Raw genomic sequence first — 25,578 nt, forward strand, 5'->3', positions numbered from 1 at the left:
TTTATTAAATATATATTATACAATATAATTAAATAAAATAATATATACAATAATTAAAACATATATTAAATAAGATAATAAAAGTATATTCATTAGATGAGTAAAATAAAAAAAAAACAATTATTAATTCTTAAGAATATTTGTTTAGTTAAACTTTTGATTAAAAAGGAATAATTTTAAGATACAGGAAATAGAGCGAGATTAAGTCCAGGCCTTCAAAGGTTAGATAGCGCGCAAAGAGTGTAAATGTGTACTAATTAAATTTAATACCCCAGAGGGGGACAAAAATAGACTTCGCTTAAATTAAAGGGCGGGTTAACTTTGAGAAATGATCGAGACTACGTAAGTCGTACTTTCTCTCATTTTATCTACCTACCTACGCCGTAAGTCGATATAAACGTACGACAGGAGTCGTACTTCTACAAACGTCGGACAAATTTCTTCCCTTTCGCGTCCATTAGTTTCGCATTACGTGTCTCTGCAAATACACGGCCTGCGACGATGGTTGTATCTGGCTCGGAGAACAGCAAAGACGCGGGGATTAAATGCACTTCTGCAGCTGCAAATGCAGCCGGGATGTCTCCACGGGAAAAGTATGACTGCTATAACTGCGACTAATGAAAGGGAAGAGAAACGGGCGCGGAACGTTTTACTATGGCGTAATTAATTGCCGCGAAAAAAGAAAGAGGCACCGAGAGATGTTTCAGCACATACTGATGAGGATCTAAATTCTTTTGCTCTTGTTCTTGTACTCCATTAAGATGGTGTATTTGCAACGTGAAAAAAAGCTCGAAGCTTTATATGGATAAGCCGCGAAGAGTCACGAGTAGACACGCGCGCTCTGTGTGTGGTGTTTGTGTGTGTGTATGATCTGTTTGTCAAATTTAGATTTCTGCTCGATTGAGCCGATTTATTATCAATTTAATGACAACGAGGAAATTATCTATTCATCCAGAAATCTTTAACAAAGATATTCATCTATTAACTGTTAATCGATTAAAAAGTTGTTTAGCTCACTAAAAAACACATTATTTTATAATAATTTTTGTAATATAAAAATTAAAAACTAAAAATATATAAGATATATATTTTTCGTAGAAAGGAACATTAGATTTCATCAATTACAAAACTTATTTTCTCAAATGCCAAACAATATATAAAATGGATTAAATGATAAACAATCTATATTTATTATGTTTTTATGAAGTATATAATTTGTTGTACGTTAGGAAGAGGATATCTGATTTTGTATATATTCCCTCTTACATTTTCTTGTTACATAATTTCGGTAAAATATTTTGCATGCAGCTGACCTTTCACATTAGCTAAAAATAAATAATGTGCGTTAAAAGTTGCGTGATTTTATAGTATGATCCGTATAACTTATAGTCTGCAGTTTTTAATCTGCTCCAGCGCTACTTTAAACCCAGCTTGGCGTCACTCACTTTTAGCAAGTTTTTTGTTAAAAATATTTCGATAAAGAATTTTTATGATGCCTCTGTACATATATTTTAAATAATGAATAATACGTATCTTGTATTTATTATTATTAATTTGCACATTTTGATAATCTATAAATTGCTAGTATACAGTAACAAATATTACATCTATCCTTGTGTTTTTAGTATTCTGTAATTAATATTCGAATAATTTGAAGCAAACCTAATCATATCGCCCGATAATTTTTGAATCTAAATTTATTATATAAAATTTTAATTATTAAATTAATTTAAAAAGATGATGTACCATAACAAGTTGATTATTATTAGCATCCAAGTTTATTCTATAAACCGGAAATATTTTGTGAGATTTAAAAACGTTTCAGAATGTTAAATTTTTTAATATCGGCATTAACCGGGTTTTTTAACCGGAAGAGTGAGTCCGCATTCATTTAATTAAAAAAATAAAGTTAAAATATCGAGTAACCCAATGTATATTCGCGGTACGGAAGAACGAGTATAACAGTATATTATTTATTTAATTACGGTTTTCGTTTTTATTTTCCGCGTTTGTTTTGAAAGCTTATACAGCGTTAATCAGTCGTGAATATCGCGCGTGTAAGAGAAACCGCGTTTATAAAAAAATCTTTAGGATGCTCGTTTCCGAGATATGAAAGGAGTCTTGAAGGTAAGATGATGTACCATAACAAGTTGATTATTATTAGCATCCAAGTTTATTCTATAAACCGGAAATATTTTGTGAGATTTAAAAACGTTTCAGAATGTTAAATTTTTTAATATCGGCATTAACCGGGTTTAATCCTCAAATAGATTGAAAAACGAAAATATATACCGTGTTATCGTAGAACGGTCATGTTGCAACGGCGATTATTTTCACCCGTTGGACAGTTTCTATGCATTATTACGAGAGCGTTTTTGGGAATATCTAAAAGCTGAAATGCAATGACGTGATTTAGATTGACATAATTTTTTTCGGGTAAGAGAAAAATTTATAGAATAAAATGTGTGAGAGAGATAGAACAAGTATATTAAGCGTTTTGTAAAATATTAATCTTTTTGTTCGAAAAATGAACAGCGTTCTCTCAGAGTTAAAATAGATGTCAAAAAAACAAATATGAGTAATACGAAAAATTCGTTGGATTTCGACAAAACAAGGCTTGTGTTGTTTACGGAGGACAAGAAATTATAACAGCAGATTCTCTCATTACAAATAATCATAAGAGTTTCTGTAGAAATGTCATAAAGAAATGTCATGAAGAAAATAATTGCGCATTAAAATAAATAATTTTGAACCGAAAAGATTATTTTTGGATTTTGGTTTTTTGTAAAATAAAAATATGATAAAATTTATATTATTATTATAAAATATGTAATTTTTCTTGTATAATATGATTTTATATTACAAATAATTCTTCTTTCATAGTATGGTTCAGATTATGTCTGATGCAAATAAGGTATTATCTTAGGTATTCCAAATCTATCTTTCATATACTCTCCTTCATATAAATTTGTGGCATACGTTCATGTATGATTCTCTTATGATCCTCAAGTGCACAGTAACACCTACGTTAGCTATTTCACTTTATGACGTCAAAGCGGAAATAATGTATAATTTATTCTTGCAGTTTACGTTGAGATAAATAAATTTCTCTACACAACCACACTTGCGATCGACGCAAAACGGACCTGCAAAATGTGCCGAAAACTGCGGTTATGGTTCGTTATGCAATAACCATGTAGCCATGTAACTTGTTTTCATTGCGGCACCATATATAGGATAGATTTGAATTGAATTATGTAGCCGTTTATTGATTAACAAACCAAAACCGTAGTAGTCGGCAAATGTTCTATGAAAAGAGTCTTGAAGGTTCTCTCGCCTTAAAGTGATGTGTGTCGTAAACTTTTTATGAACTTGCTTGTAAAAACGCTAGAAAGATGGGGCTATATATTACTTTTGAAATACGAGCTATGCTTCTCAATTTTAACGTATCGATTCGGATATCAATATTCAATAGCAAACGCAAGCAACTGAATGCAGATATGAATACATTTGTATATACGGTACGGATATTTTATTTATACCACTTTTAAATATTTATATTTATATTTATATCTATAAAAATTCCTTATTTCCAATTCTTATAACGGATATTAAGTAGCATCGAAAAATATATTTAGATCGAAAAATATTATATATTTTCTTCTTAATAAGAATATAAAGCAACCGCTTAATTAGAAATATATATAGTTAGAAATTAAAACAAATATTTGATCAAAACAGATCGAAGGAGTAAACGTATAAAAAAAATTTTGCTAATATTAATTCGTGAGACACAATTTTCAAGATATCTATTGTTGAAAATTGAAAGCAATTTTTTTTTTACAAGAATCGTACAAAAAGGAGGAAGAATAGTAGACCTTACCTACGATAGTGATGAGAATCAGGAGACAGAGCACGATTGCTGTTAAAATGATTGGTGCATCGATGAAGATTGGATTTTCTACGGTTGCGTTTGCGGCTTGATCGACGTGGGCCTCCATCTTGGCTAAAGTATATTTCCCTTCAGTGTTCGCTATTCATCATCTGGTTAAATAATGTATCATGGTCCGTTCTCGTTAGAGCGAATCCAAAGCTTTTTTTCTTTGCTTTCGACAAACGCGGAGTCAACACCTGGCCGATAAACCTCGGCTATTCTTCTCGAACACTTTTATTTTTATCTCAGTATTTCCCGCAGTCTCCATTTTCCGTAATTTTTTGCTCCGAGATTCCATGGACTTTAAAATGCTGGTTTTTTTGGGAGGAATGTTAGTTCTTTCGTATGTATATCTGGAACAAAAAAGTGGAAAGAGATTAGTTTTGTAGATAATTTTATATTGAAGAAAAATATATATCTAATTTTTTAAAGACTAGTAGTACATCTCAATGGCAATCAAACGCGATAGTAAACTTTTTATTTTTGTGATCTTGTGGTTAAAAATACAAAGATATTTTCCTAAATTACAGAGAAACACATTTTTAAAGTATAATTTTTAAAATTATTAATTGTGTACATATATACTTATATAAGAGTAGTAAATCATCTAGTATTTATTTAGTAAATCATCTAGTATTTATTTAGTAAATCATTTAGTGTTATTATAGTATTGAATTTTGTGGTAACAATAGTAAGTTTTACACAATCAAGCGAATATGTGGAGTGTCACGTTTATGGTAGTCCGCGAAACCAATAAAATTGGAACAATTGATCAGCAATTATCGGGATTGTAACGGTCAACTACCGCAATCGACTTTAAAAATAAATCCGCAACGTTACGCGAAAAATAAATGCATTTACAACAAACACCAGTTGTGAAATAGCCTTAGGAGGTCGTATGCACTCTATTAAATTTTCCAATAGTGTCGGAACGTTTCATTAACTTTAATTCATCGGAACCTATCTGCTATTTGGTTTAAACTGATTGATTTTCCAGACGAATAGCATTTACGTTTGATAGATATATATACTTATATAAGAGTAGTAAATCATCTAGTATTTATTTAGTAAATCATCTAGTATTTATTTAGTAAATCATTTAGTGTTATTATAGTATTGAATTTTGTGGTAACAATAGTAAGTTTTACACAATCAAGCGAATATGTGGAGTGTCACGTTTATGGTAGTCCGCGAAACCAATAAAATTGGAACAATTGATCAGCAATTATCGGGATTGTAACGGTCAACTACCGCAATCGACTTTAAAAATAAATCCGCAACGTTACGCGAAAAATAAATGCATTTACAACAAACACCAGTTGTGAAATAGCCTTAGGAGGTCGTATGCACTCTATTAAATTTTCCAATAGTGTCGGAACGTTTCATTAACTTTAATTCATCGGAACCTATCTGCTATTTGGTTTAAACTGATTGATTTTCCAGACGAATAGCATTTACGTTTGATAGCGGCGCTGATACACTGTAACGAGTCTACGGTTTTCCCCTTGGTTTGTTTGCGCAATTTTATTATTTCGATAAATTACAAAAGATTATTGAAACATGAATTTTCAGGGAGATTAGATATTCCGGCTTATTGTGCTTTGCTTAAGACTTTTTATAATTTTTTTGCGCGTATTACATATAGTGTATAATAAATGAAATACTTGAATTTAAAATCATGATAATTATTAGATTAATTATCAATGTTATACTATATTTATGTATTATATTTTTTATTCTTCTTGAGAGAATATATAAAATTTGAAAAAGAAAGAGAGAGAGAGAGAAAGAGAGGAATATTTTTAGCGCAAATCTGAAAAGGTTAAATACATCCTCATGAGAATAGACATTTTTCTCTCGACAGTACGAAAAATTTGTCCCGTTGTGATTGTTGCCGCAATGACGAGTTTTTGCTCGCGCGACCGCGCGATCGTCGAGATCGAAGTTTTATTCCCACCGCATGACGTAAATCCACGTATTCTTTGCCAGCGACCAAAAAGTATCCCGCCCTAAGGCTCTCTTTCTCATCACCATTTTTCGGTGCTCGCTTTTCCGACGGGAGACCGAAAAACAACCGTTCTGCCACGATGAAGAAGTATCTCCCGACCAACTTTCTAACCGCTAGTGTCTCTTGAGAAAAAACTCGGCAGCGTGCAAAAGCGTAGCGTCCGTTTCTGAAAACTTCAAAGGTGGACGGGAAAAACGAGTGTCTCTATAAACGAAGAATAAAAGCCAATCAAGCGAATTTTTGTAAATATATGGCAATACGTTTTTAATATTTAAACGAAAGTTACGGAGTTACTCTGCGCGAGTATCGATCCATCGGCGCGTAACAAGCTACGTAAATATCCATATATCTACTTTTACTCTTTCAGCATCAAAGAAGATGTTCATTTCCTTGCTATAACATGTCCATTATTGACGTAATAATGAGTTTATATTTTCGTAATTAAAAGTTTATTGCAAATTAGGGATAAATTGAATTAATTAAGACAAATATTAAGAAGTTTTTTTTTTTCAAAAGTAGAATATTTGATAAAAGGAGGAGAAAAATAGATATATTTAACATTGTTATTGTAGAGAACATAATAATAGATACAGAAAGTTTATTGAGACACGATAGGCGCGCCAGTAAAGTGAAATTTTGTTTTCTTGGCAATCCACTTCTCAGCGGGTTATAAAAATTGCCTTTTATAGTCCCTATAAAATCTTTCTTTCCTGCAATGATGCAATCACAATACTGCGAAAATCCTACTGAAATAGCCGACCAAAGAAAAAACAATCGTGAATATTACGGAAAATTGGCGTGTCTCATAGGAACATCGTCGTGTCTCGTGATGAAATATTTTATTCATTCAGAGAGACAAGAGAGAGAGAGAGAAAGAAGAGAGTTAATTCGAACTTCAATAATGAAAAACAGGCTTTTGCCCTGTTATATAATGCAATTTTTTATCCTAATAAAAACCCGTTGAAACGCGAAAGGATTTAGAAAATACGAGAAGTAGAATAAAAAAAGGAAATTCTTTTTCCATAAAAAATGCAAACGCGCGCTCGCGTATAGAAACTATTTCTAAATTCTATTAATTTAACATAATTATATATTATACTTGAGAGAGAAAATTTGATATAAGAAAGAGTCAATGTTCTAAAAATTGATTTTTAATATTGTGGAAATCGTTGATAGAGCTTCGGTAATATGAGGGATATTAAATTTATTCAATTAATTTATTCAATCAACTTATATACTTCAAGAGAAAGATATAATATTTCTATAATAATAATTAATATATATATATATATAACCAGCAATCAATATATTTTTTTCATTAGATTATTATAAAAATTTGTTGTTTCTCAAGTTGATCCATTCTTGTCGCGTGTGGTTTTATCGAAAATTGCAAATGGTTGCGAGGAAAAATCTGCGCGCGATGAATTACGTTTAGTCGCGCGTTACGGTAGACATTGTTCGTGCAATAGACCGGAATTGCGCGAATACTCGCGGTAGTCGTTTGCATGCGGGGATAACCGGGTGCCGTTGGCCGCCAAATCTCGCTGTATTTTGGCCAATTCAAAATTGAAAGTACAGGGTGCACAGACTCGTGCGAGCGGCGCGTGTATATATGATACATTTCACAATAGCGGATGCATTTATCACGACCAGAAAACTGCGGCTCTCGGTCGCTCTCGAAACTCCATAAATTCCCCGCCGTTAGTGGAAAACGGTGGTGGGGAATCTCCGGTAAAGTGCGGTGGTGGAGGTGAAACGAGGGAGAATCGACACGTCGGAAATCTATTTCTGGGGAAAGAAAAGTCGGGCAAACTGTTACGCGATTAAATCGCGAGCTGCCAGTCGAGACTCTCGAAATTCACGATCGTTTGCCTTCGATTTAAGGCGACTGAATTTTACCAATAAAGACGTCTTCATCATGGTTCTTCTTCACCTCCTTGCCTTCTGTAGGTTCGCAAAAGGACGCGTTAACGAGGGATTGATTTCTCATCAAAGAACTAAAATATTTTACGTATTTTTGTTTAAAAATTTATAACTAGTCGCAGGTAAAAAGTGAATAGTAACCTTTTTTCGGGAGGGTGCTTGTGATAGTTGGATTTGGGAGGTCTTAATACTGATAATCAATGTGTCATTTTTAAACATAAATTTTTTTTAATAAAGTAAAATTTAACCGAAAAAATGTCGAGATAAAAGATATTTAAAAATATTAGTTAAAATCGGCTAAATTTATCATAACAATTAAGGAGACTACGATATTTGTATAATATTGATGATAGTATGATTGTAATGATAAATGATCATTTCAGTAAATAGATAATCAATATCGTTTATTTCTATTCCATGAAGGCACGGTATCTCATTTGCAATAATTTTGAGTTTACATATATTTTCCATGTTTAATAATTATGAAATATGTAGATGTAGCAGTTGGGAGGGAATCAAATTTCAAGTGCATCGTACATCTCCATATATGTGCGTGTGCGTGTGCGTTACGTTATATAATTTTTTTTGCGGTTTTGTATATTTTTTTTATGTTCTTACTTTTTTCATTAGGAGATCTGTAAGTCTGCGGGAAATTCAGAAATAAAACAAGATGCTCTTGTAAGTGGAGTGCACCTTGTATTTACGATGCCATAGCGTCGTCCATTATCTGGAGCTCCTACTGCGTTCCATTAGTCCCGTGTAACTAACTTCTTCAGCTTCCAAGGATTTCACGCTGAACCGTGCTTATAGGATCAAAAGATTAGGTCCACGCGTTACGCTCAATATATATATATATATATATGTATATATGTATATATGTATAATGCGCACGTCGGGAGGAAACTTTAAACTTATCCACAAATTCGAAAAATCAACAAAATTTCATTGTAACATCGCCGATTTTCGGGTACTAAAAGATATATCTGTTTAAAACGATGAAAAAAGATGAAACGGTGAAAAAAATTGAGAAAATGAACAAATGAGAGCAAAAAAAGATGAATTTTTATCAGGTAGCTGATAGTACCTAGTATGCAGATTCCGTTTTCTCCATAATTTTAAAAATTTATCCATCCTGATAATAAAATATGCGAAAAGTATGCAGTTGCACAAAATTACGCGAAGAGATCGATTTTATAAAATATTTTAAAGAATCATATGCTCTTAGATGGAATGATAACGAAAACGCAACTCGATCGAGAGCAACAATTCGCATCGGTGAATTGTAATCGTATATTTGATACAGAGGTCCAATATTTGGACGCGCTCGATTGTAAGCATACGCAAGTGCGAGAGCGATGTGCGTCTAAAAAGAGAGATGTTGTCGTTTCAATCAAAACCGACAGACAAGAGCAGATACATCGCCAGCATGACTAACACTCGTGTGCATACAATGTTCTCCAATATTGCTAAATTTCCGCCAATTGAAACGGCCGTTTATGTTTGATATTCTATACCAGCATAGATGTTAATCTTATTATCGTCGGCTGACATTCATGCGAAATAAGCCTCAATCATTGCTTTATTTATATTAGTTTTTTTTCCGGAAAACCATTTTATATATATAAAATTATTTATTTAAATATTTTTTATTATTCCAGTTAAATTTAGCTTTGTTATATCAATAAAACAAGGATATCATTAAGAGATTTATTAATTTTGCAACTTTTTAAGGCATTGTTACATAAAAACAATTTAAAAATTAATTTAATTATAATAATAAATTAAAATTGATATATAATAAAACGAGCGTAGATTTTGATAGAGTAATTTATTATTACGATATGATTAAATTCCTTATTTATCGTCGTTTTTTATTGCATTTTCGATTAACGTCGCTCTGATGCGTTATTAAACTTCCATCAATCTCACTTACCGCCGCTTGAAAAATTTTAGTCGTAGTAATTTACGAGCGACCGATAATATGCTAATATGCTCTCTTGCTTGCATTTACAACCAAACTTGTAAATATGTACATAACTCGCAAACTGCTATTTGTCAATGGATCGTAATATTTGTCCACTCATTTGCGACATCGAGTAAACAAGCTCATTGTGATAAACGATGAAAGGGATGCATATATTTCTCGCTTCTCGTAATAAATCAAATATTTTACGTTCAAATAACGATTTTTGAAGCTTGTATCGCAGTTTATTAACTATTTTTTCATATAACATCAACTTCAATACTTTTACTAAAAAAATATTACTTTTTATTTTAAAAGAAATTGTATATTAAGAAGAAATCGGAAAAAATTGTTCTGAGATATTTTACTTATGATAAGATAAATAATATATAAAACACAATTAACATATGAGAGAAACTTTCTTTATTTTTTTGAAATTACGTTAGAATCGTGATCTTGTTAGGTCATTTCAGTTAAGAATAATTTTATCAGCTGGACTATTGCTCTTATTTTATATTAGCTAAATAGTCATTTATTGCCATTTAGCTTCACCGCTACTATAACTTTGGATCCTTCGATTTCGCTGTTGTTCGAGTTATGAGATTAAGGGTCGGCAATACCTAAGCCAGCCATCTTGGATTATGACGTCAGAAGCGGGGAAATATACGTGAACGATTCTTGCGATTTACGTTCTACATAAATGGCTTTACGTCGAGTAAACCGATACATCATAGTTTCTCTGGAGAAATCGCATTATGAATTGTATGAAAATATCTTGTGTAGAACGTATAGAATATCTCTGTTAAAAATTATTACATCATGTTTTCAAAAACTGTCGTTTGCTTATTCACGCGACATAATTGTTCTTAATTTAGAAGATTTATTATATTTGTATAAAATGTACGTTTTGAGCTAATCCGATGTTAAGAAAGTATTACAAAATAGCAGAATTTTTACAAAATGATAAACAGTTTTATGAAAATACAGTTTTATACTATATTAAAAAAGAAATTCTCATAAAATTAGTTAATAATGCTTGATGCAATCTTAGTTTATTCCAAAAGATCTTTATGGTTCATATAGATTCGCATTGATGTTATTCTTCATAAACAGAATTTTATGACAGTTTTAGTGGGAGGATATATCGATTTTCTCTTTCTAGCATTATAGAGATAGAAATAAATGACAAATTTCGGCAGTATCATTAGTAACTAATAATAGTAAAACAAATTATAATGCTGAAAAAATGTTTCTCTCTTCCTTTCTTATATAGTACATAAAAATTAATTTGTATTAAAAGATAAAAATATATAGATAAATATAGTGTAGAAGTATTTTTTATTTTTAACAGAGGCATTATGATATGTGAATGTTAATAGATAGCAAGAGATTCAGGAAAATATATTTTCCTGAAGCGGAAAATATATTTATAAAGTTTATTATTATGATTAGAATGAGTTGCAGTGTACTTCAAAAGCATGAATTTAGCAACACTAAGTTGCATTCTACAGAAAGTGCTACTCTTTGAACAAAAGATAAACAAGCATGAATTGTAACTATCTCTTTCGAAAGAATCCATCTTCTAATGCAACCATATACAGACGGAATTTGTTAAGAGAATAAAAGAGATATATTTAAACGCGAACTTTTATTTTTCATACAAGTTTATGTCATTAATTTCTGGAATATTATAACACAAACAAATTAAAATTAGTTGTATTAAATAAAATAAATAAAGGGCAAAGATATATGAGATGAAAATAAACGCAAAAGTATTTCCGGCTTTTTGATCAAACACGCAAATTATTTTCGATATATCGTTCTTTAGACAAGTTTTATGATAAAATATACGATATCTTTTTGTTTTTGTTATCAATTTTATAAAATGAATTATTTATAAAATAAATTATTATCGATTTTATAAAATAAATTATTTTATTTACATTGGGAAATGCAAAAGTATTATATTTTTAATTTTACGAGGATGATAATCGTATGCATAAATCATATGCATGAATTCATCTGTTCTTAGATTGTTACAATATGTTACTGCATTTCTGTGATGCGATGCTCCGGCGGGAACGATATTCGACATTTGCAATAATGCGGCGCGAAATGTAGGAATTTGCACGGTAAATTTCAAAGGCTCGTTTCGATGTTCAAAGGCGTGTCGTCATACATTATTGCAACAGCGAATATGCCGCCCAAGGGAGTGCTGTTGCACTAGTATCGCAATAATGCACGTCGCTACAACTTTTGGCATTATTGTAATGTTCCATCCTCGTCTACTTGACTCGCATCTATTTTCCTCATGTCCCCATAAGAGTACAAACTGTGGATTAAAAATATTAATTTTTATTACCAACATTTATGTAATGTTTCAGTCTGAGTGTCTTCTTTCGGTTGTGTATATGTTTCTAAAGTATCCTATTCTGTAGAACAAGTTTTACAAGTCTTTGAATATTTCGAGAACTATAGAAACGACACACAGCCAAGAAATGTATATAAGTATTTAATTTTCTACTAAATATTTTCTGCTGGATATATTTCATTCACATCACAAATTCATAGAAAATTTTATAAAATATTTTTCGAATCTTATATATATTAATACAAATATATCTAAGTTTCTAATATGATTGAAATCTTGAATAGAAAATATTATGTCAATATTTTGACTAACACATTAACTATTAAATCGGCTTATAAAATTTCAATTATTTTTTTAGACATTCGTATAAAATTAAATCGGTTACGAAAGAATAAAGAACAAATTTTTTATTGAGAATAATCCGATTTTTTTTTTTTGCTATAACAACACGCTTTATATCAAAGAAGAATAATGAGGAAAGAAGATCGTAAAATCAATAGAAACGTCTCGTTAGCGTTCGTCCAAGTTTTATAAACTATGCATACTTTCAAGGTCTACGCATTGTCAAGAATATTTTCGTAGCACATATCTGGCGGAATACTACGTCCGTCGCATAACTTGGGTGAAATTCCTGACGGCAAATATCATGAAAGAAATTGATCGGTATCGGCCAAGCGAACCCCATTTAGACATGGAAATTTTTATTAAGGTTCATATTAATATGCATAGAACGTGGAGAAAAGAATTACATACGAGCAATCCCACGTGTGCATTATTATTTATACATATGGGATCATAGTTTTATAACAATTGTATAATTTTCATTTGTTTTTTACATGGATAAACGACGGAAATTATGCACCTTATCAATTGATATTATATGCATATTATTCAATAAATACTTAAACACTAATTATCTCTGTAAAATATAATCTTTCTTTTTAAGTAGGCACTTTTTTTTAAAGCAGAAATATTAACACGAGAGTGTTTTTAATTATTTCACAATTTCATTATCGCTACATCTTGGATAATAAAAGGCGGCACTTCTCAATATTATCTCGTTTTTGTTTCTATACCGGACGGCAAAAGAGCTTGATCAGAGCCGCGGAGGTATAAAGAAATTAAATAACCGCGCGGCAAATGCTTGCTCGCAAAGGAATTAAAATGCCCTCGTGTTGTACGTATGAGTGCACTCGTTTCGCGTTTCCTATTCATTCGTGAAAGCAACGAGAATACCTCGCGATTGTTACACGCGGGCGGTTTCGCAAGTGATGCACTCGTGGATGCAATCATGAATGTGCGAGCGGTCTTTTTAACGATACCTGTTTACAGGTCCGTTTGCAGAGCAAGCGTACACAATTAGAGTCGAGTAAAACACATTTGTCAAAACAAAATATTGCATCGTAATTAAACGCTCGCTTTCTTCTCTTTGATGTGATAATTAACGTTACGCATTACCCGCGCCGGCGACTGCATTTTCTCTCTCGTGTATATATATATGTATGTGTATATGCACGTAATGTTTATATAGAATATTAAATGATGCAACTGCGTGGAAATGGCGAAACGTGCGGAAGTATTAGCGAAGAAAACAATCAGTAAAGGAGAATGGGCCGCGGCTCGTATGTGCCGTCACGCGTGTCAGCTTATTTTAGACAAATGAATTTGTCATATCTTATTTATAGGGTATGCATTAACTCTCGCCGTCAAGATTGCACGAGCTCGAATGTGCAGCAGCATTTCCATCACGCGGTCGCGTTCTCTCCGTTCCTGTCCGGAGAAGAGAGTATCCTACTTTTCAATGAGTCAAACTGTCCGCTATTGTGTACGTCCGCGGACTTTCTTTATAATGTGAAACCATTGTGTGCGAGTTGCATGATCGGAAAATTATCTATACCAATACTTCGCAGCGTCCCCGCGATGGAAACAAAGGGATGATGTTTCGTTGTCAAGTTTAAGATTTAGATCTCGCGTTCAGCCATTATATTTAACGCATGTTACATGGCATCAATATTTTAATAAATTGATATCGCGTTACGCGCGTTTCCATGGTGGTAAAATTTACGGCCACGAGAGATCACTACTTTCGAAGTATAAATTTTTTGAATATGAAAAATGCAAAATTTTTCGTACCTTGCATACGCAAGCACAACAACTGGATCGATCGAGAAATATCGCCCCGACGATGCCTCTTCGTGTCCATTATAAATTTTAGGAAGGAGAAATGAACACGGTTAAAGATTGATCGACCATATGGATAGGATGTTGCGCGATCGTAAATTCTGCTCTGTTAACTTTGCGTTTAAATCATTCGCGTCAAATACAGCATTCGGCGAGTTTACCCGAAAAAGTGGCAGATGGATCGAGCAGTCGCATAGAATCGTATGCTCTGAAGGTACCTTTCATATACGGATATTTTATCGGCGCGCGATATTTTACATTTTCCGTAGTAACGAACGCGCGTTCCTCTCGATAAAAATAAACACCCTTTTTCCGCGCAATCATATATTGAACGTATTTTGAGGAATTATCGGAAGTTTATTTATTAGATGATATATTTTATATCGAAATCTCTCCGATATATGGCAGCATATGAAGCTCAACACATTGCATTATATAATACGATACAGGAAAATGTAATCTCGCAATTAAGCGTGTACATAAACTAATTACGAAAGCGTGCCGAAGAATTATGTCCTTGTTTGCGAGAGTTAATTGGATATTTTAGATGCCTCAGAGTATTATCAGGAGATTACCGAAGGAAGTCTCTGTGAAATAATATCATTACACTTTAGATCGCAATTAATTTACTTCGAATGATGCCAATTTCATTCTCTCGCCTCATCTTCTTGATTTTGCGGTGTACGTTTAGCAGGGATCGAGTTTAAATCCACGCTTAAATCCTTGGCTTAACTGAGTAGGTTAAAATTAATCTCGTATGTTTATGAGATTTGTGATATATGTACATGCTATTAATTTAAAAGTTTGCGTAAGGCTTAAGCAAAAATTTACTGTTAAATCATGCAATTAGATATTTTTATCGATCGAAACTTCTCCCAAGTTAGATTGCAAAAAATACATTTTTATTAAAACTATGCAATTAAAAGTTGAACTAAATGAGTAGCTCCAAATGTAAAATATGCTATGCACACCTTCACGTTCTATTGTATTTATAATAAAATTTTACATATTGTTTATTACTTATTCAAATTATTTTATTATTTGTGAAAAAATATTTGTGTGTAATTATAAAATTAATTTGCATTTTTTTTATTGAAAAGATATATTTTTTTTTTGTAGAGGAAGAGAGGAAGTTATATATATTACATGAAGACATGAGGGATATATCTTGAAAATAATTTGAGTCTTAAATTTGGCCTTGGAAGAAGAAAGAAGGGATTTGCCGCTTTTTTGCGAGAGCGAGCGAATCTTTCGCTTTTAAATCAAACGTAGAATATTTATATAGGGATTGAAGGGTTTCCTTGAATAATTCTACGAATGCTACTGGTTTTAATATTTTTTCTAATATTTGCCCATTTACTACGTCATGACCCAAATACCTGCCTGCATTCTGTCGCGGATTCGGTTTGAGAATAGATAGGTATGCATGAAGTTGATGCAAATCATCTTTGAGGGTCAACAGGTACCAAATCAATTTGGGACAATCGAGAATAATTATGAGCGCCGGTAGTGATTTAGCGGGATGGATGCTGAATCCTATTTCGAGAGACATTGATAAAATAACTTTTCTCAAAACAAATAATTGCACAACAAATACTGTTATTTAATTTTTTATCTTAAAAATTTGTTTGAATTTTAAAAGAAAGAATACTTATTCCACAAAAATGCTTTCTTAAAAATTTAAAAATCAACGTACTGCTTAATAACACGAAAATATTTTATTGTACTTTAATATACTAATAATATTACACTATATTACTTTTTCTTTTATTTAAAACAAAGTTCTTAATTTTAATAGTTATAATTGTTGTTATCATTGCAATTTCTTTTAATTAAAAAAAAAACAACAATATTTTATTTAAGGATAATGCATTTAGAGATACAGTTGAATTCGTGTTCTTTTAGTGTACATCGTTTGTACAATTATCTTCGTAGAAGTAGAATCGCCATGTAGCGTGCAAGAGTAATTAACGCAATTTATTTCGGGAAGCATCGTATACTAAGCTCAAATTCTCCCACAACTGCGGAACCCGTATTATTCGGCCAAACCTTACGAGATCAATATACGTGGGACGTAGTGAAATAAACATTATTTATTGTGCGAGATATCCACGAAGGCTTGGCACAATACGACGGCATATAATGTATATTCTCCCTGCAGAGAGCCGAAGACCTATTCACGTATCCTGCACATCCAATTCTATAAATTCTATAGAAGATAGTACAGTTACGTATATATTCAACAACGCAAATCTTAGATATTGGAAATTGCATGCGTTACTATTGTTTTTCCATTGTTTCTTATCACTCTCTGAATGTGCCTAATATCGTAAAGTTACAAACAAATACAATTCCGCGACGGTCATATGTGAAAATTACGAGGATGCAATGGAATAGCGACGCAATCATAATTCCGTGTCAGTTATGAAACGCTACGATAATAGAAAACACATTGTATTCCTCCGTAACTTGTTTGAATTTAATTGCATTTCTGTTTAAAAAATATGACCTTTTTCATTTTAGTTTTACAAATAGCAAAAATTAAAATTTTATGGAATTAATATATTAATAAAAAAATTAAAATTAGAAAAACAATTGTGTTTATAGCAACAAGATTTTTTTTTAAATTAAAAAATTTTTTTTTTTTTAACAGAGAATGTATTATTGTATCGTACATAAAATAGATAAATAAAAAAAGACAACTAATTTATTCGCTTCTTTCTCAAAGAAAATAGGAAAGTTTTGAGTCAGACAAGAGAGAATTGATAAAAAGAGCACTGGAAAAAAGTACCGACATTGCCTGCATTTTGTACGCTTTCGCCTGATATAAGAAATGCAAAGAGCATAGCGTTCGTGTATCGCGTGTCGCATATCGTCGTAACCCGAATTAAAAAGGGAAATTGCAACCCGGTACGCTCGAAGAATCCGCTGGTGAATCGTAATGTGAACAAGTGACACCCGCGAGGAAAAACTTTGTCAGCCAAACCTCCTAGGCCCGACATCAGGGGGGTTCTTTGTTTGCGCGCCAAACTTCCGGCGCGCCGTTTGTTCATGGTAAATGTTAAAAGTTTCATTCGTGCGTAAAGAAACCCATCGCAAACGGTGAAATGAAACGTACAAACTTTAAATTAAATCCGACGGGACATGTAGATTTGCCTTGCCTGAGCGTACGATATAGAACTGAAATTGGATGGTGAATTCGGGGCGATGGGTGCAACGCAGTCCTCGCGATTCCCGCTGAGTAAATCTTAATGTATCTTGAATAGGAAAGTTTTGAGTCAGACAAGAGAGAATTGATAAAAAGAGCACTGGAAAAAAGTACCGACATTGCCTGCATTTTGTACGCTTTCGCCTGATATAAGAAATGCAAAGAGCATAGCGTTCGTGTATCGCGTGTCGCATATCGTCGTAACCCGAATTAAAAAGGGAAATTGCAACCCGGTACGCTCGAAGAATCCGCTGGTGAATCGTAATGTGAACAAGTGACACCCGCGAGGAAAAACTTTGTCAGCCAAACCTCCTAGGCCCGACATCAGGGGGGTTCTTTGTTTGCGCGCCAAACTTCCGGCGCGCCGTTTGTTCATGGTAAATGTTAAAAGTTTCATTCGTGCGTAAAGAAACCCATCGCAAACGGTGAAATGAAACGTACAAACTTTAAATTAAATCCGACGGGACATGTAGATTTGCCTTGCCTGAGCGTACGATATAGAACTGAAATTGGATGGTGAATTCGGGGCGATGGGTGCAACGCAGTCCTCGCGATTCCCGCTGAGTAAATCTTAATGTATCTTTTATGCAACTCGTTTACGTTTATAAGACGGAACTGTATGACAAATTAATGTTATAATACCGACAAAAATAAATCTTCTCGTTAAATGCACGGATTTCAGAAACACCCGGTACGGATCGAGTCTACGTTTATTCGTTGATTCTTCAGCCAGCCATTCGGCGCAGTTCAAGTAGTAAAAGGCGTCGCGCGTCAGACAGAGAGACAGCGTCCGTTCGTTTTATCCGTCCGCGGCTCTCGTATCTCGTCTTTTTTCTCATCAGCCGGCACAATATAAGGCATGAAATGGATCGAACGTTGAAATTGAAGTCCGGGATTATTGAAGCCGGGGTAACCAAATTCGCATCAATATTAATTACACGCATACTGGCAGAGGTCTATATTTATTAGTGAAAATTGACTGCTCAGGTTGCGCTTGGTTGACCTTTAAAGGCCGTATTCTTTACGTGTGTTGACTAAAAAAATTTGTACATGGCTACAGATGGATATATTGTATATGAACGAAAAGTGAATATGAAATACAATGAGAATTTGATTTGTAAAATAACGCATAGCAAGATAAATATTTGAATGTAAATTAAAATTTTTTTGAATAAAAAATAACGAAAAGAAACAAAATTATTATATATAAAATAAAAATTTATATATGTATATATCCATGCGCATATATTTTAATTATATATAAAAGAAAATATAATATACTATTATAAATGACTATAAAGTGTCTTCTAATACGTACAGAGAAATTATGTTGTATATTTGTCATTGATGAGAAAAGTGATTTCAAGGTTTAGAATTTGGAGATGTCAGCTTATCGGAAATCGCCACAGATTTGCGCTATAACTTGTACGCCAAATTGTAAAACTTCAATACACTTTTTTTTACGAATCTTCCAACGTGACCTAGATTGCTATCGACGTAATACCAAGCGTCATTGTTACGGACCTGTATGACCAGTCAATCACGAATATTTTTTACGTCGACATGACGCGCCATATCGGTGGCGGATTAAAATTCTGTACATTTGTCGTCATACGAGCATGATTGCGATTTTCAGACAGCTATCTGCTACTCGAGTTGTATCACGTAATCGATTTTTATGTTCCGCTTTATTTATTCGGTTTTTTCTTGTTTACTTATATTGTTTATCGTATGACAGTTTTAACTCATTTTTCGGAAAATTTTTCTTGTTTTATTTTTCTAATAATAACACATTCACAGAATTATTTTAAAAATATTGTACTTTTACCCTATAACGTTAATTTAGGCTTTTGCAACAAAGGTAAAAATTATTATTTGACGCAGGTAATAAAAAGCTATTGTAAAATGTCCAGATTGTGCACAATAGCACATTGTAACAAAAATTTAAGTGCATATTTGAAATTTTTATAGACGTTTTTGTGTACTTTATGCAATAATGGGCTAATATTCAAATATTTCCTTCCATTTGCTCGGTTTGATAATTATAACTTTTACATATTTTTTAATATAACGAGCTTTCTCTCTTATACTTATTAATATTTAAAAGTTTAATTAATCTTACATGTTTACAGAGACATATATAATATTATGCCTATTAAATAATGAAAACTATTGTGTTAGTTTGAGATGTATGCGACAGGAACATGTTTGTTGTGATGATACACAGCCGTAAATGCGGTACCGTTTCGATGTTAGTACAACGGAATTGCGTGTACGCAGCATGCCAAGATGATATGCGGCGGTGTTTCGAAATGAGAGTTAAACGCTCTGCAGATGGTTACTATGTATTCCTATCAGACGCAATCGCAGCTCGTCTGTCATATCTGCAGCGCTGTCCATTTAATCCAGACCATTTAATCAAGAGTTGAATTCACCTTCGATAAATAATTTTACCTCGTGCGGTTCTCTCAGTAAAGTTTTACCCTTCGTATATTGAAAAGGGAGAGAAGTAAATTGGATCTTTTGAAATATATAATTTATATAAAATATATAATAAAATATAGAATATCTTTTAAAATATATATAAATTACAGATTTATCAAAGTTTTAAAAGTACCAATAATTTAAATAGCTCAAGAGAGAATGAGAGATTACAATATTCATAAATTGTAATTATCTAAATTTTCTTTCTTTTTTTTTTGATATATAACGGTTATAATTTAAAGATGTGCATATAATTGCTTTTCTCGCGCCATATCTCGATTGTCAACTAAAATTTAATGAAGTCTTGCTAACGTTTAACGAGATATGTACGCGGTTTCGATTTATTCTACTAGCGTATCGGCTGTCTAATCTTAATTAGGGTTCTCCTATTGTACGGGTGGTCTCGGCAAATACAGTGCGCGCGTAACGGTCGGTGCTGCTCGTGTTCAACACGATTCGGGCAGATCTGGATCAGCAATGTTTATATGTAACGAACCGTTTACATATCATTTTGCATTGCATGCAGTTGAATTTGCTCTTCATCAATTATTATTATCATGGAACGTGTAGAACGTCAAGCATTTTAAAATGCAGAGTATATTTTTATTCAACAAAACCGAGCGCGCGATTTGTTTTCACATATTTAAAATATTATCAGAGAAAGTATATTTGACGAGAAAAGTAGAATCCTCTCTAATTTCGATATCTCAAATAGATTAGTGATTAAAAATAAGATCTTGTTAAACTTTTGCGACATTAGGCACTTCTTCTTCCGAGGAATTTTACTTGTTAATGGCTTGTCGATTGCAGAGCGATCGATTGAATAAAAAAAAAAAAAAAAAAAAAAAAAAAAAAAAAAAAAAAACGAACAAAAAAAAATAAAATCGGTTTCGTACACGAGATGCTGATATAGGATACGCGAGGAAATTACTACCGCGATGTAAAGGAAGGTCGGATAGGTATGTCGGTATTGGATGATGAGTTCGCGCAGGAATACATACTAAGAAGCTCGGCAGGCGTTTGGATCTCACTTTGAGACGCTGGCTGCTGCGGCTGACACAGATAGACTATATCCACTAGGACGCAATTTCCCTCCAAGACACATGGAGAAGTGGCAATAAAAACTGAGTTCTCCTCCCGCAAGAAAGCCTGTCGTTGTTGAGCGCAAGTGTACGTGAAACAAGATATTGTGAATGCACTTTCTTGCACTCAATGCTTTCGTCTTATCATACACGATATTTTAAAATTCCTGAATGTGCTTCAAATTACAACGAACTCTTTGGCCGATTCGAAATTAAAGACAATGTTGTTTAATTTAGGAATACAATGTACATATGTGTGCTGCAAATTTGCAAGAAGTTTGATTTATATATTTACATATCGATATTGAAACTTTTTTTGTCAATTGAAAATTAGAATATTTCTAACAGTCTAAATTTTTTTCTGTGTATTATTTATATTAAGATATAATTATATTGAAATATATATTTGAATAATTTAATACAAATTTTTTTTTAATTACAAATATTTAGTAATAACATAAAAGATGACAAATAATAATTTATATCCAGCTAAAATTTACTATTACAATTCTACATTATTACATTATTAATATTAGTTATTATTACACATAGTTTATTCATAAATTATTTTAGTCAATATACGTCATCATGAATTATTATCATTATCATTTAACATCAGTTATAATTCAAAGCTCCCGACTATTGTAATTTTCTTAAACTATTTCCATCATTATACGAGATATTACCACCATTGTTTTGTGGCAAGCGAAACTCCGTCGTCATTTGTGTGAGAATTCTCTCGGCTTTCTCCCGCTTTTTCATGAACTGTACATCACATTAACCGTTTTTCCTTCATTCTATCTCCTTCTTTTTGCATCTTACGGCCGAACATTCCCTTTCGCTGCAATAAAAGCAAGCGGAAAGTGCTCAGCTGTATCGCAACTTTCTACAGGGTGTTCGTAAAGTGTGCGCAAGAAAAAAATTCGTGTGAAAACAACAAAATTTTTAAAAAAATTATTGATAAATTCTTTCTAAACATTTCGTATTTATATTAGAGAGAGAAAATTTGAAGATTTAAATATTTATTTGGTACAGTACAATTTGCGCATAAATTTCAATATTTTTACATATTGAAATTTATTATACTTTAATAAAAAAAAACTTGTGCATGCGCACGTATACATAGATATACATGCACCTAATTTAAATTTTTTCGATGAAGTTTATTTATATGATTCAATCAACATGACTGTAAACAATATTTTATACACACAAGCAGAGTTTATTGTTTGCTGACGTGCATGTCGTTTTAGTAAAGAAGGTTAATATCCGGATACCGGATGACACTCTTGATATTTTATTATATTGACGGTAAATATGATTGAAAATATTATAAATGTATACATATATACGTGGCGGTGACAGGGTGGGTGACATATAACAACGGTGACGAAGTTCATGACGATTTATCAAGACGTGTGTGTCAGCGACATGTATCGCGCGTCTGCCGACGAAATCCAATTTTCTACTTGGACGTGGTTAAAACGATACGGCAATTAATAATGTCTCGGACAGCTTGAACGTTACGTAAAAAGGATGGCATTCGACAGTACAAACTCAGCACTGGACTCGCGGAATTGTGATCGAAACAAATGCGATTGTGGCGAAGAGATATTGTCTGCTGTCAAGAAAGTCAGAGATAAAAATAACCGGATGCATCACTATGTGCGAATGCATATCATCGCGGCGATGTAATTCTCAAGGGCAAGTAGTATTGTCTGTCAAAACTCAAAATGGCCGAAACTCGCTAACACCGAGAATTTCGTTACAGTCCTGTGTTGTATCTCCTTTCTATGGAACAGTGACTATAGTGTCTGTAAGACGTTGTTTATAGGATTAAAAGCCCGGGGGGTCGTACGTAGCGCCTGAGAAATAGATAAGCGGCATTATTTCGCGCATCGTTGCACGACTTGCCGCGCAATTGCTCGTGCATACGAATCTTGGATACGAAGTATTCCTTTTGCTTAGATAATTCTACATCTTATCTTCTTTACCCTATATTAGTTCTTTCCAAAAGTACATTTAATTCTACTCGTAAATTCTGTCCTGGATATCCAACTCTGATTGTGTGTTTATCTCTCTTTTATATTTAACGAAAGTTGATACTATCAGTATAGACTCGTTTCTTGATTATTTGGATTGTAGTGGCCGTTTAATTCCGAAATATTTACAAATTGTTATATTTATCCGATTCTCTTATTAAATATCTAAATTTTACTGCTACTAAATAAGGTGTCCTATATTCTCGTCGAAAAATAAACTTTGATATTTATGTTTTTCTCTTGCATAAAGAATTTTATTATATCTTATAATTTTTTCACTTTTCTGCTGTTAAAGTGAATACTATATCGTGCAGCAATATGATTATTTGAAGCTCGTTTTGGACTCGAGTTTACACACGTAGTACTTTCAGCTATGCGAGTCATGAAAATTGAGAGAAAACATTGCTGTCGACTATACCTTGAAGCATATACCGATATGGTGGCAAATGTGTATGACAAAGGATATATAGCGTACACAACATAAAGTATGCATACTCTTTGTTGCACCTGACTGCACTTATGCACTTCCCGGCATCATAACCACATTACATTATGCGTTTGCGGAGACAACGTAATGCGATAAGGGGGTTTTCGTCGTGACATAATATGAAACCAAGATTGTAATATAACATTTTGCTGTCAGGTAAAAACCCGGTTTCATACCCTCAACGAAATTGTTTACGGCGGCTCTGTAGAAAGATCTCCGTTGACGAGATTCACGATCGTCAAACGATTCGCGGCTCTCATCAACGTCTTTTTTATTCAGTCTAGAATGTAATAAGATTGTTTGTTGGAACTTTTTAATCACAGAAGTTTAATAAGTTGGTCCCGGGAAATAAAACGCGGCAATTTTTGTGGTTAGTAAAGTACTTGGAATAAGTTTTCCAATTTTACTTTCCACGTGTTACGCTACGTTCTCGTTTTGTCTAATTCCTTTTGTAATTGATGTTACCTGAGAGAGAATCTCTTTCACTGGCCGCGCATATTTGAGAAAATAATAATGTTAAAACTTTTTTAATACGCATTTAAGCGACCATTATATACTTGCTTCTTAGTTTTTACTTTTGCAAACAATGTAATTAATATGAGAATAACAATTTTTAAGACATTTGTCGGTCATCAAAATTTCGAAGATGAATTTCTCTCATACAAGCGTACTTGTTTGCGCCGTTCAATGTAACAGATCATTATCGCGAATCTAGGACACATATGTTATATGCTAATCCGAAAACGGGTATATGTATAACGGTGCGGTAATCTTTAAGGTACCTAATATACGCGGAGACGTTTACTCCAAAATCCAATGTCTTCGGGCGAACATGTAATACACGTTCTCGATGCTTTGACATATCTAGAAGCTATCCGCGCGTGTAATTGGTCCGAAATCCTACCGACAGTTTGTCAAGCAGTAGTCCGGAAATGGATCCATCATATCCCATTAATCATAGTCACTTAATACGATAATCACGAGATATCATCAGCACATGCATCTAGATCGTACACGCCATAATTGATGTAATCCAAATGACTTTACCATTTCCTTAAACGTGTGTAATAACGCATTAAATATATATATCTATCAAATTTTATCTTATATAAAAATTGGATCTTGTATAAAAATCTATACGTGTACATATAATGTACACGTGAATACGTATCGAATTATAAAATAATACAAACAATGAAATTTTTTCACAAAGGACAATATGTTTATACACTAAAAAAAATATATAAGAATTTTTTTACATAAAGGAGATATCTAAAAGAAACATTTCTATTTTGTATAAGGAAATATAAAAGAAAGATATTTTTACTATGTTTGTTTGTATTGTATTCAATGATATCTGTTAAAAATCATAAAATTAAATGATAAGATAATATCTTTTGATTGTTATTCATAGTGCAGGTTCGCCAGTATTAATCGGTACTTAAAACTTCTGCGCGCGAGAAAACAATTTTCTCATAGCCAGGAAGAGTTTCAGCGATTTATGTACCTGAATTTCCAATGGATTAAAGCGCGTTAGATTTAGGAATGCATTTGTCGAGTTATGCATTGTATTATATTGCATCATTGGATTGATACTTGAAAGTATCTACGATCGTCAGTATCTACGTAATTCAATCTTCCCTAGGATCAAACTGATATGGACACTTTAAAGTATTTATGATTCTTTCTCTCTCTCTCTCTCTCCTTTCTTTGTATAATAATTTCTTTTCTACAACGTGGGAAGTTAAAACTTTAAATGGTACTAACTACGATAACTACTATCACGATTACATTTATAAAAGCTTATGGGGAAACTTCTATGAAATCGCTTTTTGATTGTATATATACTGTGTATGTGTGTATGTACATGTGTATATCTTTGTTGAAATCTAACG

The 25,578-nt window shown here is 32.7% G+C and overlaps 2 protein-coding genes across 18 annotated transcripts in view; one reads left to right on the top strand and one right to left on the bottom strand.

Moving 5' to 3' along the window:
• Positions 1-25,578, bottom strand: part of LOC115238945 (5-hydroxytryptamine receptor 2A-like) — a 110,393-nt gene that overhangs the window by 18,375 nt on the left and 66,440 nt on the right. For all 17 annotated transcript variants that reach the window (XM_029813166.1, XM_029813158.1, XM_029813159.1 and 14 more), the window contains one exon: positions 3,884-4,287. In XM_029813166.1, the coding sequence (XP_029669026.1) occupies positions 3,884-4,001 (118 nt within the window). In that variant the 5' untranslated portion in view covers positions 4,002-4,287. The remainder of the gene's footprint in view (positions 1-3,883; positions 4,288-25,578) is intronic.
• The window catches only part of LOC115238941 (RING finger protein nhl-1), a 198,264-nt gene that overhangs the window by 5,367 nt on the left and 167,319 nt on the right, over positions 1-25,578 (top strand). The window lies entirely within an intron of this gene.

The sequence above is a fragment of the Formica exsecta genome, unplaced genomic scaffold (assembly GCF_003651465.1).
Source record: "Formica exsecta isolate Colony F162 unplaced genomic scaffold, ASM365146v1 scaffold363, whole genome shotgun sequence".
NCBI lineage: Eukaryota > Metazoa > Arthropoda > Insecta > Hymenoptera > Formicidae > Formica > Formica exsecta.